The 17058-nt window shown below is 39.5% G+C and overlaps 1 protein-coding gene across 1 annotated transcript; it reads right to left on the bottom strand.

Moving 5' to 3' along the window:
• Positions 1-569: 569 nt before the first annotated feature.
• On the bottom strand, positions 570-13100 carry LOC141747111 (riboflavin-binding protein). Its single transcript, XM_074596807.1, has 6 exons — positions 13063-13100; positions 12106-12263; positions 11284-11383; positions 10006-10134; positions 4883-4994; positions 570-928 (listed from the first exon to the last, which is right to left on the bottom strand). The coding sequence occupies exons 2-6, from the start codon at positions 12242-12244 to the stop codon at positions 692-694; spliced, it is 717 nt and encodes a 238-aa protein (XP_074452908.1). The 5' UTR covers positions 12245-12263; positions 13063-13100; the 3' UTR covers positions 570-691.
• Positions 13101-17058: the final 3958 nt, after the last annotated feature.

The following is a 17058-nucleotide window of genomic DNA, read 5'->3' on the forward strand; positions in this document are numbered from 1 at the left end:
ATGATTCTGCTTGGAATCATTCAGTGAGGTTAATTGCACTCAAAATTATGCTTCAAATTCATATTTTAGGAGACTTTGGTATTGCTGTTGTTTAAGGTAAAAGCCCATTGCGACAGACCGTGTATACTGTATACTGGCAATATATGGATCCAGGAATTTATCTAGTACACCACAATCCCCTGTTTTGCAAGAATGTTTTTGAGATACAAAATAAATACATTTTCAGTGGTCAGTAGCCAGGCTCACTGACTTATTTCTGCCTGCAGCATTTCCTCTTTATCTGAGTGGAGCCAGGCACACAGGAACTTGTGACGGGAGTACTGTGTGCCTACGCTAATGAAGGGTTTGGGTTGAAGATTCGGTGCGTTACTGGCATGGCCTTCCAGAGGTCTCTAGTTCTCACTGTTCCACCTTAAGTCAGCAAGAGCTGCCTGTGCCTCTCCTCTTTGAACGTCAACCTCAAGATGTTACCTTCAGGCTTCTAGCTGTTCAGTTCAAGTCACAAGATTAAACCTGTGCTAGCCTGTCTGGGAGCTTTGTGATGCAGATGCAAAAACATCAGAGAAAGATTAATATAACCAGCCATCGATTTATTATGTTCTAGGAAGTAAGGGATAAAGCAGGCTGGTGTGATGCCCTGAGCCCAGCCTCCACGGCGATTTCTCTTGTCCTGACATACATCCACCAGCACTTATCTTGTCTGTTCCCCTTCCTCTCCCTTTAGTTTCTCAAACTTCAGGAGTTTCTTTTGGCAGGCATGCTCCTCACTGCTGCTGATGCTGGAGCTTTCCTCAGAGCTTTCGGAGGGGAGATACTTCATTGCCATCATGTCCTTCTTGTTCATTTGCAAGCAGAGGCAGGAGGATTCGCTCACCTTAAATGACTCGCCCCACATGTTCTGGCACATGTCAGTCCCATTTGCGTACATCTGTGTGTCAAATAAGAAAAGCATCAATTACATTTAAAAATAGTTTAGTTAAAATCAATTTGTATCAAATTGATAAACATGATCACTTTTTAAAAATTGATTCTAGATAAAAAAGCAGTCTGCAGTCATCCACTGTCTTGCTGTGTGCCATGCTTCACCAATTCTGAGATATCTTAAAATGTTATCCAGTCCCACCAGTGGCAAAAGAGATTTGCCTGTTGTGAAAGCAAATGATTATACAAAGTGCAAAGTGATCAACAGCCAACCCTTTGTTTCCACTCTGGGGCTGACAGCCCAGTGAGCTTTCTGGGTCTGACAGACCAAAGCTGTGTGTGCGAGGCTGTACAACTTGTAGCATGTCAGGACACTCTGACATGTCTTGGGATCTGAGTAGTGCTGAAAGCACCAGACTGAGTGTTTTGAATATGGGAACCTGTATACCTACAGGCTAGAGACAGACCAGTGGAGTCACGGCTCTCACTGTGCCTGCTGCCATGTACATCGTGACCGGGCAGGACCACACAGACAAAGAGAAGGGACATAACTTAGAAACTGTTTGAAGAAAAGAAGTTTTCTTCAAGCTTCTGAAGGGCTGTGTCCAGTGGTGTAATGGCCTTTCTGGCTCAAGAAATTGTAAACTGCATCTTCTCGCACTCTCTGCGAGTGAATCTGCCCTAGTCTTGATACTACATCGTTTTATAAGGTCTGTGTCTTGGGACCTGTACAACCACACAACAGAGATATTTCTTGTTTGCCAAGCTCACATTGTGACAACCTTCTGTCTGCCCAGCTTGAGTTTGCCTAAAGAGTATTAGCTTAGGAGTTATCATGTCCAGCCACAAAGTAAGCAGGATACACACTTTATCTTGCCTGCATCTCTCCCATGTGTTTGTGGTTGAAGTTCAATCTTTTCTGTTTCTGTAAAGGAAGCTCTAGGTACTCCCAGAAGCAAAGCTAAGAATCAAGTTGGGACTGGGAGTGATGACAGGAGTAGAAGCCTTGGGAATTAAGGAGTGGGAGTGTTAATCACTAAAACAGTGGGCCAGGCAACAGGACTCCTGGGTTCTGTTGCTGACTGATTCACCTTGATCATGTCACCAGCACCTCTCTGAAGCTGTGTTTCATCTGTAATAGTACAAGTGCACATGATGCTGATTCTTTAATCCTACGTTGTTTCTCTTTGTGCTGTAATTTCTGGATGGTGTGATGGTTTACTATCGTTGCCAGCTCATGTAAAGGTCTGACGCTGTGAATCTCAGAGAAGGTGCCCTGTCTTGTGGTTGAGAGATTTCTGCATGGAAGCTGCTCTGTGTGCAAAAAATTAATGATTATAGATTTAAGTTTATTATGGAGAGGTGTGAGTGGGCATCTGTAGTCCTGCAGTTTCTTCTGCTCCACCTATTTTCCACAACAAGTTCTTATGAGATGTCTCCCTGTCTCCCCATATGCAAAACTATGTTGACCTATGCTGTGCAGGCATAATCATTGCTTTTGCCTTAGACATCTATCCTTTGTGAATAATAGAGAGTCCATTCCAAATAGCCCCAAAGACACTGTAATCTGAAAACAGCTTTTCAGTTCACACCATCTCTGGCCAGGGCTCACTCCACAGATGCTGCAGTTGCTGGAGGAGAGTGGAGGCTGGCTAGTGCACTGACAGCAATGCAGGGTCAGAAATGGAAAGGTTGCTGCATTTAGTTCTCTCCTTGTGTTCTCAGGGTAGAGAGTTTCCCACTATTCCTGTGCTTTTAAGCACCATTACTCATTTTCTCCCAGCTCCTGTACAGTTCCTGCATTTCTACCTGCTTTTGGCTAATCATTCCAGAAAATATTAAAAGCTGTCATGTGCGTTTTCTTAGGTCTGTATGCAAGAAACAAGGCTACATTCTATTCTTGTGTCCCACAGGTTCTGTAACGTGTATTCATTACTTGCTAAATTGGTAAATTTATTTAGACCTTTCTCCTAACTCTGCTTAAAGATCAGAGAGTAGCCAGAATGCTGCAGCAAACAATGCACACAGACCATTTACCAAACATGTCCCTAAATTTAACTGTAAAGGATTCTGATTCTTCAGCTTCTTGGAAAATGTCCTAGTCTGTGCATTAACATTGCTTGGGGAGCACTCAGCTGGGAGAACAATGATAAAATGTGCCTCATTTTAGCCAGGCTAAAACTGGCTATGATCCATTGTGCATTCTTAATATTCAGCATTTGTTCCATATTCAGCATTTGTTCCAAATAGTCCTTACAACCACTTGCATATGTCAAATGTAGGGCTGCTGACTGGTCCTCTGTATGAGCTGAGGGCATCAAAAGAAAGTAAGCATCTGTCCACAGTGCTCTGACATTGGAAAACCCTTTGTGCTTCTGGGTAACTTTTCCATGAGTTGGGTCCAAACCAAGTGAGTCTAATGTTTGTGTATCATGTAATTTTCATATGGGAGATGTTTTTCAAATTTCTCTGAGGAAACTTCATCTTTATTCTTACTTACCATGCAAGCCTATTGTTGGTGAAAAATATGGGCAGTTTAGGGTGTGGTTACATTTAGTTTAGGAATAGCTGCGCCTGGCTTCAAGCGATAAGACCTCTGGATTTGCTGCATGTTTTCCCCTGCAGATGGTATATTTTCTTTAAGAAATAAGTACAAGGGAATTCAAGGTTAAAAACTCCTATCTCTGGACCAGGGACAGTTTGAACCAGAGACTGGAGATTATTTACAGAGATTATCATTTCATTTTTCACTTCATCTGGAACTACTGATGATTTCGCACATCTGTGAAACTACGCTGTAAGTTTCCGCAGCCCATTATCAGCCCACTGCTGATTAGTGTCACTTTTGCAAGGCAGACAGCAATCCTGCACTAACTGGACTGTGACTTCCACTTATATCAGTTGCTGAACCAACTTCTGGAAGTACATGCACTTGAATTGAATTCAAAACAATAAATCTGGGATCTCTGCAAGCCTTACTACCTGTCCCTAGGCACTACACTTAAATTTCATTTACTTCTGCAATTCGGACAGTTTTCATAGATTCAGTGAAGTTCAACTGTTAAAAATATTCAGATAAGTGTAGCAGTTTTGAGCTGTATTATATTGCCTTGATGCTAAATTTACTTGAGTCACTAGAAGTAGTCACTACCTGACTCTTGAAAGGTCTGTAGATCAGGTTCCAGGCAACCTTGCTCTTATAAGTCTTGTCAGTTCTCATTTTATACACTTTTGCTCATAAAATTAGTTATCGCAACCATTAAACCCTCTCAGAAAGATGGGATGAGCTCTCAGAAAGCTTGTCAGTGCTGCTCTTTAACCATCAGAGTTACGTAGAACAACGTTAGCTCTGCCCAGCCATTGGCAGACACAGTGGAGAACACACATCAGAGATATGACAGGTCTATGGAGAACAAAAGGGAGACATGTCAGGACACACAAAACAAGAATGTCAGGACTTAGGGATTTGGAAGATGGAGGACTTGAACATAACAAGGTAAAATAGAGAAACGGGCAAAGATGCCTAATAGGCAAGAAAACCTTAAAAATTCCTTAGTGATTTGGGAACTTACATCCCAATTTAAAAAGACAGAGGCATGTAAAGCCCCACATTATGTACGGAACCTTAAACATACCTCTCATGTCTCTGTTGTATGAACAAAGTTCACCTTTTACTTTATAAACCCCACTGTGGTTAAAATATCAGTGCTGCTTGAACTTCTACTTTTGTTTCACAAGCGGTATGAATAGTGATTAATTGAATGTATATATGCTTAGAGTAAGCAATCTATTTAAATAGAAATGTTTTAAAATTTATGTACTCAAAAAGTCTGATGTAGGTACAGCTTGAAACTGCTGAAGTAAAAATAATTCACCTGTTGTATTTTACTCCCATAAATTCAGGAAAGAGAAAAAGAACTCAATGCCTTTTTTTCTGCTACAGTTGATCAGGTTTTCTTACCTCACTGTACGGAATGCATTTATTCTTACAGTGGTTTTCTCCACTTTCATCCCATTCCCAGTCCATCAGCCAGTTACGAACACATGTGGAATCATCTTTGCAGGCTTCATACCTTCAGGGAGATTAGTGTGGAAGAAACAGTTATTTCTCTCACTTTTTTCCAGTGGACTCAGGTTCAACTCAAAATGTCTACGTGGGCTATGCTTGTAATGTTGTATAGTTGCACAGTGCAGCTTAGCAACAGATCTTCAAGAAATGTGCACATTATCTTAGTTTGACATGCACGTAAACTCTGAGCTGGCCAGGAAGATCTAAATCACCATGAAAACCAAACAGTTCACCCACTACATTTTATACTCACAGGCTGAAGTAAAGGGCTCGTGTTCTGAGGAGCAACACTCATTGATGTGATGTTTGCTGCTTGGTTATGTTTGCTGATGTTACCGAGTGGAGGAAATACTGTGTGGGAGGGTGTTTCATGAATGCTGATATTCAACATTGTGACAGCACAGGTACGCTAAGAGTGAACTGTCACTTGAAGGAGGTGTGGGGAAAGTTTGTATTTATGAATTATTATGGGAAAAGAATGATATTTCCTGGGCAGGGGGTTGCAGGAATGAGGAATGTGCAATGAAATTAGGAAAACCCACAAAGAACAAAATCATATAAATTAATAAGCTATCAGCTTCAGAACGACGTTTTCATAGAAGTTAAACTTGAAGTGAAGGAGGAAAGATAAGAGTCTTGTAGGGTATAGGTCTAAAATTTAAATTTTAAGTTATTTTTAACTTGTAACTGGTAATGCAAAAAAAAATAAAGCCTATACATGGCCTGGAGCGAGTACGGTCTGCAACTGGCTGGTCTATGTGTTGAGAGATCTCTTGACTTCCCATTATCCTACATAATTTCCTTCCTTTCTTCCACTTATTTTCTACTTTTTGGCTCTTACCTTTCTTAAGGATAACTTTCTGCAAATCAGTTAACAACTACTTAAATTTAGTCTCAATGGCGGACTATTCACACCAGTAACTGAGAGTGCCAAAAAGTTAGTGTAGTTCAGCATGGTATTTGTAATTAATGCCTTTGGATATATTTTCTGTTTGTCATTTTTAATCTTGAGTTTCATGTTTCCAAAACTACTTTGATATCACGGGGGCTGCAGACTTATATTTTTAAATGAAATATGAGGTTTTTATGCGGTCACAGAACTACAAGAACTAAACATTGCAGTACATGAATGTAAAGGTAAGAAATGTAAGAACATGCACATTTGCAGAACCTTCACATAGGTTTTCTGGGCTTTTTTGGAGGGAGAAAGAACAGTAGATAGAGGGTAACCAGGGCCTGAACTGAACAGGTCTAGGGCAGGAGACACATATTCTCAAATGTGTTCACCCAGGAATCTGCTGTCAGAGGTCTCTGTTGGAAATATAGGCTGAAATTTGATAAATTAATATAATGTGACATGAATAGGCAGATCCTAGCAGTTTGTGCCATGACTGGTTTTGGGACTAGGGGCTATAAGAATAATTGGTTTGTTGTTTGTTAGCTGCTGCGTGTACACTGACTGAAAAAGACATGCAGAGGTAACTCTCCAGGGACAGCTGTTTCTCTAAGGCTAGTCACTTTGCCTTCCTGAAGGCATGCCAGTTAGGAGCATCAATACAAACTTTTTGTTAATCACCTTCTATGAACTCTCCACATACCAGCATCAGATTCAACAATTAGCCCTTGATTCTTCAAGCCATGTAGGCATGAGATTTACTTTATGCATGCACTTAAATTCATTGCTTTCTAGCAAAGTTGATCAATATCTACTGTGAGCTGCCTAATACTAGCACTTCCACTTAAAGCAGTTGTGCCCTTCCCACAGTCTTCTTTTTAGTTTCCTTTTTTATTTGGCTAAGTGTTTTTAAGCCTGATGGGTTCCCAGACCAGGGTTGCTTCACAGCCTCTCGGGCAGTGCCCCTGGTACATGGGTTGGGACAGGGCAGGGGAAAGAATGAGCAGCCCTTGGGGCTTAGGAGAGGGCAGAACTGCTTCTGTTGAAATCAGTGTCACCTCCAGTTATGCTTCTCAAATTATGAATGTGTATTTCAGAGTTTTACTGAACTGGGGCATTCATCCTATGCATCTGGTTTCCTCAGGAATTTGAATTAAATATGCTTGTTAAAGTATTTATACTTTTGTTCACTATTATCTATTAAATTGTCAGATGAAATTGAAATGTTTCCTAATTATGATTATTGCCTGACTCTATTATATAAGCAGGTAGCAAGGTATAACTCTATTATTACAAGTTTTTCTTTATCCCAATGGAAGTAATTATGAAGCTAAGTCTATGAAAAATCATGCCTTATGAAAAGTCTGATTTCTGCTGTCCAGAAACCTGTAAGTGGTTTCTTCAAACATTAATTAAAACCCGTGAGAAACATAAATATAAATACTTAGAAGATCCTCCCTGAACATACTAGTTCCCTATGTACAACGGGCAGGATATTTTTATTTTAAAGCTTTTTTCCCCAAATTTTTTATAATTAGCTGTTTCTCTTTTAAAGGGCACAGGGTCCTTCCACAGGTGGATCAGAAAATGGCTTGTACATTGGGCTCTTTCAAAAGCAATAGTTTTAAGACTAGTGGGAACAAGGAATCCTAAGACAATAGGAAGAAAAGGAAGGCCCCAAGCTAGTCAGATGAATTTCTTTTAAATGAAGTCACTGCTCATTCAGAATCCTCTGCACATTTCTGGCCACAAAGACATACAGTATGCAGCAGGCACACTCACGGCATGTAGAGAAAGTAGGTCACATCACTAACAGTGCTACAGCACGCTAAAGGGACTCCAGTGAATAGAACACGAAAAAACGTTACTTTAAATCACCAGAAAGAGTGAGAATTCTGTCCAGGCTCTTTTCTAGCCTCAGGCCTTAAGCAGGGTGAGGGAATGGGTTTGACATTGGCATTAGGCAGGCACACAGACTAGCATGCACAGTAACGGGTCATCATTACATTTTTGATTCAGGCCAGGCATCTATGACGCCAACAGGGGCAATAGATCATTGTTCAGTGTGTGTTTAGAGTAGAGCCTCCTCTCTGGCAGGAGTCTCCATACTGGGAAAGGGTCAGTTTTTCCTGTGCAGCAGCTCTCAATCACCCCCCCCACCCTGCGCCCCCCCAACCCCCGCCAATACTTTGCAACAGCAAAATTTAAAACTGCTATTTACCTGGAGGTTCTGGCAATACCCAGGGCACACTGAGGGTTTTGCTATGTAATATTGACCCACCATATACACTTTGGTATAAATCTCATATATACTAAGTCTGGCTTAAGCCAGTTCATAGATGCAAACTAAACTCACAGGGTATATTTTCTTACATCTTTACAGTATCAGTGGATATAGCAGTTTGGTGATGACTTTGTGTGCTGCTTATTTTGGGATACATTTGTTTTAGATATTGGTATGCTATTGCTTTGCCTGTTAGATCTATTCTAAAGTCCACTGGCAACTCCACTGCCTTAAAAAATGAATGCTTTCAAATTTTGGCAATATTTGGTTCTGAGCTTTGAGATTCTGAGCACTGAGGCAAATTCAAGGTCTCAGTCTTTATCTTGAAGGTGGTCAACAATCTGGATTCAGTTTAGAAGATTACTAAAACTTTGTGAAGGAAGACTGCACATGACAAATCTGTTCCTGAGGCATGTGGAGTTTCCTAACACAGAAATAAAATTCATCACTAGAGGAAACTCTAGGGAAGCTAAGAAATACATCAGCCCTTCTCACTATCTTCCATTACAAATCCAAACTATGCTTCTTGTTTTCTTCTCTGGCACAAAGCAATGGAGACATATTTGAAGACAAACCTACCAAAAGACTGCACTGCATACATGACTTTGCCCTTGGAGAGAAGATGAGAGTGAAAATGGATCCATGTGTCAATAATATTCAATTTGCATAACCACTAGGGAAAGCACTGCACAGAGCAGCGCAAGAGAACTTTACCATGTGCTACTGTGTGTTCTGTATTTTCTGTGCTTCCAAGAAAAGCTCTTTTGTAACATTTTTAGAAGTATTAAAACAGTTTTCCATGATTTTCAGAGCAGCCTAAGGGATTCAGACATTCACAGTTAATGACTTTCAAGGGATGCTAGCAGTTATAATCCTATCGTGTGAACACAGCCTGTTCTGTTTGTACTATGCTTCACACCAATTTAACCACACATACTAGACTCAATCTTAATATGGTACTGACTGAGATTTATATGGCATTATTTAAGATCCAACATCTCATAACAGGGAGAGAGGGAGGGATGAAGGGAGGGAGAGATATATGCTGGACGCGGGCCACTGAAAAAAATCTCAGTACCCCACCTGGATATAATGCTCCTACCCCAAGACTAGGGACAGACAGGTGCTGGGTTGTCCCACTACATGTCTTGCACTCAAAAAATAATGTGATTCCCTGATGTTGTATTTTGGGAAACAAAATTGAATTGCTCATTGCTATTAATATTTTTAGCATTACTTGGCTGCAAATTTCTCTGAGATTCAGGCTTTTAGAAGGGGTTTTAGAGAGAGGGATGATGGAAGGGAAAAGGCCAAGGGTGAAAAATGAAGAAATCAAACTAATTTGTTATATGAATTAATTGAAAACATAGAGGAAATGGCTGCTTTCATGATTTCATACTGCATTTTATACATATAAAAGAAATGGATCATACAACGATCAAGTATTTAGGTTTAAAATGCTAACTCCGTAAATGCTAACTCACAGGCCTGGACATTTCACAGGGTGGGCAGGCCCTCACTGCTGTCAGTGCCTATCAACGTGGTGAGAGCTTCTCCGTCATGTCAGGCAGTTCTGATGCCGCTGCATTGCTTCCTCGCAGGGGACAGGGTGCTGCTGTCCCTGGGTCACTAACATTCAGCCTGTGTCTGTTATTTTGGGAGTAGTAGCTTAGCAGAGGAAAAAGTAGAGATGGCAAACAAGAAATGAAGAGGAAAAACAAGAGAAAAGGCATAAAGGTGGTACAACACCATCGAATCTTACTGCCACTTGATTGGGAGATCTGTGCTTGCGTATTATAGCTAAATAAAAATACTTTGATAAAAAGCTGAACCTACCAGTCATCACAAAAGCTTTGACACAACGGAACAGACCGAATAGCAGCTGTGTAGTTGGGATGGATCCAGTGAGCAGCATGTGGAGAACACCGGTAAAAGCACTCAATTTTCTTTGTGAAATCTTCACAGCTGTGGTGGGTGAGAAAAGCCACAAATAAGCCTGTTTCTTAGCATCAAGGCTCTAGCCTCGGTTTTCTAGGCCTGCTTTGATGTGGATGCAATAGTACAGATTAGGACAAAAACATAGAAAAGCATCCTTTCGCCTTGTTAATGTCTAGATTCCAAACTCATTCCTTTGGCATTGTGTATGAACTCTGACTGTGCAATTACCATAGCCAACTAAAGAGTGCACAAATGTTTCCATGCATATTTCAGCCCTGTTTGTGTAAGCTTTCCGTAAGCTTTTGAGGCCTTGAGTTTTCCTGGCAAGAACAATTCCAGGCAATAATGAAATGTAGTCTAAAACTATAGTACAAAACTTCTTCTATGCTGTAGCCTTATGGTTTCATCAATCTTTAGATTTTCCCACAGCCCAGCTGAAGTTACTCAAAAACACATACTGTTGCTGCTCTTCTGGGAGTGGCAGGCAATAGCTGTTACTTTTGCACATATGTTTTTGCTTAATTGTTTTGTACTTTCATTCTTTCATTTCTATAACTTGCCATGTTTCATAGCTCTAACATCTAACAGGGTACTAAAAATCTTAATTATGAAGACATTCTTCATGGTTACAAAACCCACAGGACTACAAGAATTTTTATTCTAAATATTCAGGAGTTTCATTTCTGGACTCTTGTGCATTTTGTTTGCAAGATTTAATAATCTAGTTGTTCTGCTTTCTAAACAAAGGAAGAAGCTTGGTCTGTATTGACTAGGGGTCACACTCACTGGTACGTGATGGTTGTTTTGGAGAGCTACAGAGATGTGGTGTGGTTGTTACCTACTGGGTTTATGACTGCTTTGCATTGCTAGATATGGTTCTATACTGAAAGCAAACTTGAAAAAAACATAACCCTTTCTTGATAAAATGGCATAAATCCTTCTGCACAAATACTATATACTTGGGGATTCATGGGCTTTTGTGAGAGGAGAAGAAGAAGAGCCAGACATTGGTCAGGTATAAATACAAGATGATGGGAACTAGGCTGGGTGGCATCATCTTTAGGACAACCTAGGAACTGTCCATCAGCAACTCCAGGAGAAGTTACCGTTAGCTCTGTGGCTGCTACAGCAGAGATCTATTGAACCAGGACACAGACAACATCAAAGCTGACTTACGATTTACTGAGCTGCCCACATCTGTTCCAGTAGCTGTTGTTTACTTTAATTACTGGGGAATGAGCCAATTGCTCTGTGAAGTCTGCATAGCAACAGGAAGCTGTCAGGAATGAAAAAGAGATCTTGCAATAAGGATTTTCTTTAATACTGTATTTGGAAGACCAAAAATGTAAGATGAATCCATTTTGGTCCACAATATGATAAAGTCTCTTAATACTAACTGGAAGATGTATTCAAGCTCAAACATTTTTGGTTTTGGAAGTAGCAGTGTAAATGCTAAGTGAGGTGGACTGGCATCAACAGTGCTTTCTCAAGGTGTGCCCAGAGAGCCCTGAGAATTTTACTAGTGTTCTGCCAGATGTTATATCCTCAGGGATACTAACTTTGAAAGCTACCAAACATAAAAAGAGAGTTGCAGAAATGTAATAAATACTATACTTTGCTCACTACAGAATTTTGATTTCAACCTTTCCCATTTGGTGTCTGCTACAAGTAATTAATTTTTATACTTAATCACAATAAACCAAATTCATCTTTGCTGTAAACTTTTTTAAGCAGATGGAGCTACAAGAAAAGGAAACTGCATCAGAATTCTTTAAAGATAATAAATGAAGTCAGTGAGAGTTCTGCAGTTAACTTTGTTAAGGACCAGAACCTTACTCTTGATTTGCATGCAGCAAAATGCCAATGAAGAAAGCTTTTCAAATGCAACTTATACTGCATCTTAATATATTTTTGAGAAATTAAGGGAACTGCCCAAACAATTAGTGTGTACAAAGCTGTACTTCTAGACCATATTTGGCAAAATTAAACCACTCTTACATTTAGAGTACAGAGTGCATTCATGCATATTTGGCTCAGGACTTGGCTTCACTTTGTGGGTGTCCCCTTCCAGACATCCGTATTTTTGGCAGGTAGATGACGTTATGACAGCAAAGAGGGTGACAGCAAATCTCAGCATTGTTGTTCTGTTCTTTTTCCTATATGGAGAGAAGTCTTTATTTATATGCTTTATTTCTAGGAGAAGTCGTAACATTAAAAAGAAGGACTGCTATAAAAAAAGTTACATATATAACCAATAAAATATGCTTAGCAAAGATGCACACATAAATATTAAGACACATGTTCGCCTTTTCTTTTTGCTTATATCTGAACGCTTGTACTTCTGCTACATATTTTTGAGGTTCGGTGGCAAGTGATAAAAACCACCAACAATTCAGGCTATTTATGAAAACATGTTACAATTTTCAGTATTTGAAAAAATTATTTTAAGTTTCTTACACTGGATTCATTAGTTCTAAAACTTGCAGAGTTGTTTTGCACACTTGGAAATTACACACTTGATACAGCTGCAAGCAAGCTAGTAGTGGTCAGCACCGGAGCTGGATAAATTACATTGATAACTTGCCTGTATTGAGCCTATGCTAATTTATACTTAAGAATCAGATCCATTATTTTCTGCCTCTTTTGTAGAGTTTGGTCAAAATTGCAAGGTAAAAACCTTTTGTCTGTGAGACTAAAATTTCTCTAAACACAGACTACATATTAGTGAGCTACATAGATAAATCTAGAACCTGTTACATAAATCAGTGCATAATTCTTTATACATGTTATTAATTTAACCCTTCATTCTTTAGTTAAATATTCCTGTTATCTTTTTGGAGTAATTTTGCCTGAATAAGGACTGCAGCTCCTCTATATACCTAGACTTTTCAGATATAAAGAAAACATGTTACAGAAGGAGAAATCTGTCTCTCCAGTTTCTCAGTAGTTTCTCACCTCTTTTGCTGTCCTTCTGGGTGGTGCTTCTCCCTGGAAGAGGAACACAGTAAATTGCTTTTCTCATTTTCCACTTTATATACACACCATCTGGCATCAGTGCTCCAGGATTTGTTTGCCCTGGAAGAGTTCCTTGACCCTTTGCAATGCTAACATAGATTTATCTCAAAAGCAGATGCAATGACCAGTACATAATGCCCTTTTATTGCTTGCAAACGTTGACATGATAAAGAGGAAAGTACAAACATAGGTTAGAATTAGAAGAACAACAGCTCTCCTATATACCAAATACAACTACCTCCCCTGCCTGATTTTTCAATGATTCCTTTTATTGTTAATTATTAGATTCATTTCTACATTTTCATGGGGCTCTTATCACATGGGACTTCACTGAATTAGAGACACTAAAAACCACACTTAATATTTCAGCCTGACTGGCTTAATCTTTACTATAGATGTATGATGGCTTGCCTTGGCTTACACAGTAATTTTACTGCAGCCCCTGGAAGAGAATCTACGTCTCCCGATTCCCAGGTCTTTGCTCTTTGTTCAAAGGATCCCTTTATAACCTGCTGCTGTTTGCTCTGGTTGCTCTACCTGCTTCATCTGCACTCTCCAACCAGTGTCACAAGCGCTACAAGAAACTGTTGCTTGTACCATTGATAGCGATTGTGAGATCTGCTCTCTGCAAGGAGGATTCTGCATCTGAACATAAACCATCGCATAAGGTAGACATGGTGATTACAAATAGTTGCACTTATTTCATAGGTCAAATCTTATTGAGCACTGTAAAGAGCAGCACCACTCGCTACTTTGCAATTACTTTGATGCATTAGGAAAGTAGCATCTGTTCATTTTGTGTTTAAAACAGAACACTGGTTTGTCAGATAATACTCTCGGGGCATTATTTACAAACCTTTTTTGCTTGAAGAAACAAACATTGTCACAGTGGAAGTGTGGTATGAGTCCCATTGAGGAAATTCACTGAGCATGATAATAAAACAATCTCTATAAGCTATACGCACTGATTCCTATCCTAGCTCTAGTAAATGCCTCAAGGCAAAACTGTTGCTGGCCTAAAAAGAGACATTTCCAGATCTGTGGAAGCTGAGCGATTTTTATGTTCCAGAATTAATTTAATTAAGTTTAAATAATGAATTTAAGTAAGGCAAGTTTAAAGAAGCATAAAGTAACTATAGGAGAAACTGAAGAAAATCTAATGGCTTATTACCCACACCTTCACCTCATGTGGCTTGATCTAGCATTGGCTGAAATTAATGGAGCTCCTTGCTGATTTGTAATGTAATGGATTCGTGCATACTGCTCGGCACTTGGATCTTTGTATTCATCCAAAATAAAGACCACTGTATAACATGAACACTCACTTTCAACATTGTGATCGGTGGATAGGCTAGCCATCCTGGTAAAAAACACAGAAATAGTACATGCTCTGTGCCTTATTGCTTGGTTTGCATAAAGTATATGTGCGCTTGTAAAGGTGTAGGCATGCCAGGAGGTTTCTTGTAATGCCTCTGTTCACTGAATTGACATACAAATTATATTAAGCTATAGGAAACTGTGATCTCTTTCAGGCTTTGAGTATGAGCCAAATGGGACCACTTGCTGGGAGATTAGGCAGAGTTTCTAGCAGCGGGAAGGAAAATTGTCATATGTTTGTGATTTCTCAGACTTGGCTTCGGTTAGCAATACATGTGAGCAAGCTCGGCTAAGGAGCTTTTATAGATCTCAGCTATACATCTTCATCACCTGAGAACTGAATCTTGATTCTTTGTTCTTAAAGTATTCTTTTGCTAGTTATTTTGTGTGATGTCTTATACTGAGAAATTCATTAAAGGAAGTTTCTTACCCCTTTCCATAGTTGAATTTCTCTTTATTTGCTTAAATTGAACTCAGTGACATTCTCGTACTTTTAAGATTCCTACTGCCATTTAATTTTAACTTTAATATCAGTGCCCTGTAACTTCCATTCATCTTTTCAAGAGCTAAAGCATGCGTGATGTTAAGATATTGCCATAGACAGCAGTTCAGTCACCACAACATTAAATTGTTATTATCATCTGATGATGATCTAATTGATAGTGGCCTATAATGCTAGTAAAATTATGCATCTATTCCAAAACCACAAACACTGCTATACTAGGTCTCAAGAGCCATCTACCCGGGCAACTTCTTTCTGGCAAGTGCCATTAGCAGAAAATTAGGGGAAAAATGTTTAAAAAATAAAGCTAGTTGCTAACTTCCCAGCTTCTGGCAGTCAGTTTAGTAACTATGTCAACTGACATCTCCTAACTCAACATAGTGATTCCTTTTTTGTGAGTCAGATCTCCTTAATGACTGAAGTAAGCTTTTACGGTTTTATATTCTTGGTAACTCTGCAAAGCCGATGTGGTTAAGGGAAAAAATTGTTTGCACTTCCAACCGGTGACAATTGCCAGATCCATTTCGCTTCTTGGCATCCTGAAAGTGTAACAACAGTGTGACCAGAGGCAGAGAGAGTTTCAGGAGTGTAAATTAGAGCATTTGGCCTGTTATAGCTTTATTATAGATGGCAATGTGTGCTAATGAAATTAATCTGTTTGTTCCTTGTATCTCAGTGTGAGCCCGCAGGCTCAGAAGTCGGAAGTGTTTTTCTCGTTAACTGTAACAAGAAATGTAATTAGAAGCACAGGTTGTTATCTAATTTAGTGTCATTCCTGAAGGTCCTTTGCAAAACTGCATTTAAAGTTGCAAAAAGAGCACCTTATTTGATGATCAGTTAAGCACATATTGTAGACTTTCATTATGTTAGACTTCAGAACCAAGAGTTTGTATTCACAAGTCTCTCTGCTGATCGTATCATGTCACAAGTCAAGCTGAATGCCAAAGGAGACACTCCAGATGGACTCAGTCTGGCACTCCTGACTCTGGAAAAAAAAGCTGAGGTCAAGTCTTAACATTACTGAATTTAAGGTGTGATTTGTTTCTGTTAACTTTAGTGGGGCTGGGATTTCTACTTCTATTTTGTCTGTGTAAGGACTATGTCGTGGCACAAAGTAAGGCTTACTTGCTTTATTTAAGTACACAAACGTTGCTGAGCTAGTTCTCCAACAGGGCACGGGAAAGACAAAAGCACCAGTAATTTTATATAACCAAGAGAGTGAGTCAGTGGGGGGAAAAAAGCAGATATTTTAATGATAGTAGGTTTAAAAAGGCCAAACAACAAAATTATCATTGTAAAAATGTTATTTTAAGCTCCATGTTAGGTTTTTCAAAATTAAAGGGGACAAAACCCTACTTATTTTAGCTTATTACCGAGTTGAAAGGACCTCTTGAAAGCATAACTGAATGCTCTTCCTTTGCCCTAGTCTTTCATTTGCCTTTCACATTCTTCTAGTCTGTTACTGTGAGGTTCCTTGAACCACTAAGAATTATTGCTATTTTTTCTACAAGGAATGGGCTTTGGTTTGGTTAGCTACTGCCTGTGTGGTGTGATGTGGGCTCTCACAAGTGACAAAGAAAATCTGGGTCCCGCATGACCTATACCCTAGAATTAACCAACTGCAATCTTGTTTCTAATTTAGACTATTAATATTTGATTGAATTTTCTACCATCACTGATGAATTTCTTCTTAGGGGAGTATGAATACTATTTTTTTTTATTTACACTTTTATTATGAGTACTTATTATTTGTATAAAGGTAATGCCTAGATGTCCCTGTGTAAAGTTGTGATGTAGTGTTTAAAGTACTTGATGCCAACACTATATTACGGATAGACATGTCCCACAGTCCCCTTTTCTGTCCTGATCCTGTACTACCCCTTTCCCTCCACTGTGCTGGCACAACCCAGATGGGGTTCTGCACCCAACCAGATGGGGGAACTGATCCAGCAAAAGGAAATCCAGCAATTCCCCCTGCCTCCAGTGTTTCTAGCCAAATCAATTTCCCTGTTCATTTTATAGCCCAGCTGTAGAAGAGTTGTGTTGCTGTGAGGAAA

The sequence above is a fragment of the Larus michahellis genome, chromosome 8, assembly GCF_964199755.1.
Source record: "Larus michahellis chromosome 8, bLarMic1.1, whole genome shotgun sequence".
Lineage (NCBI taxonomy): Eukaryota > Metazoa > Chordata > Aves > Charadriiformes > Laridae > Larus > Larus michahellis.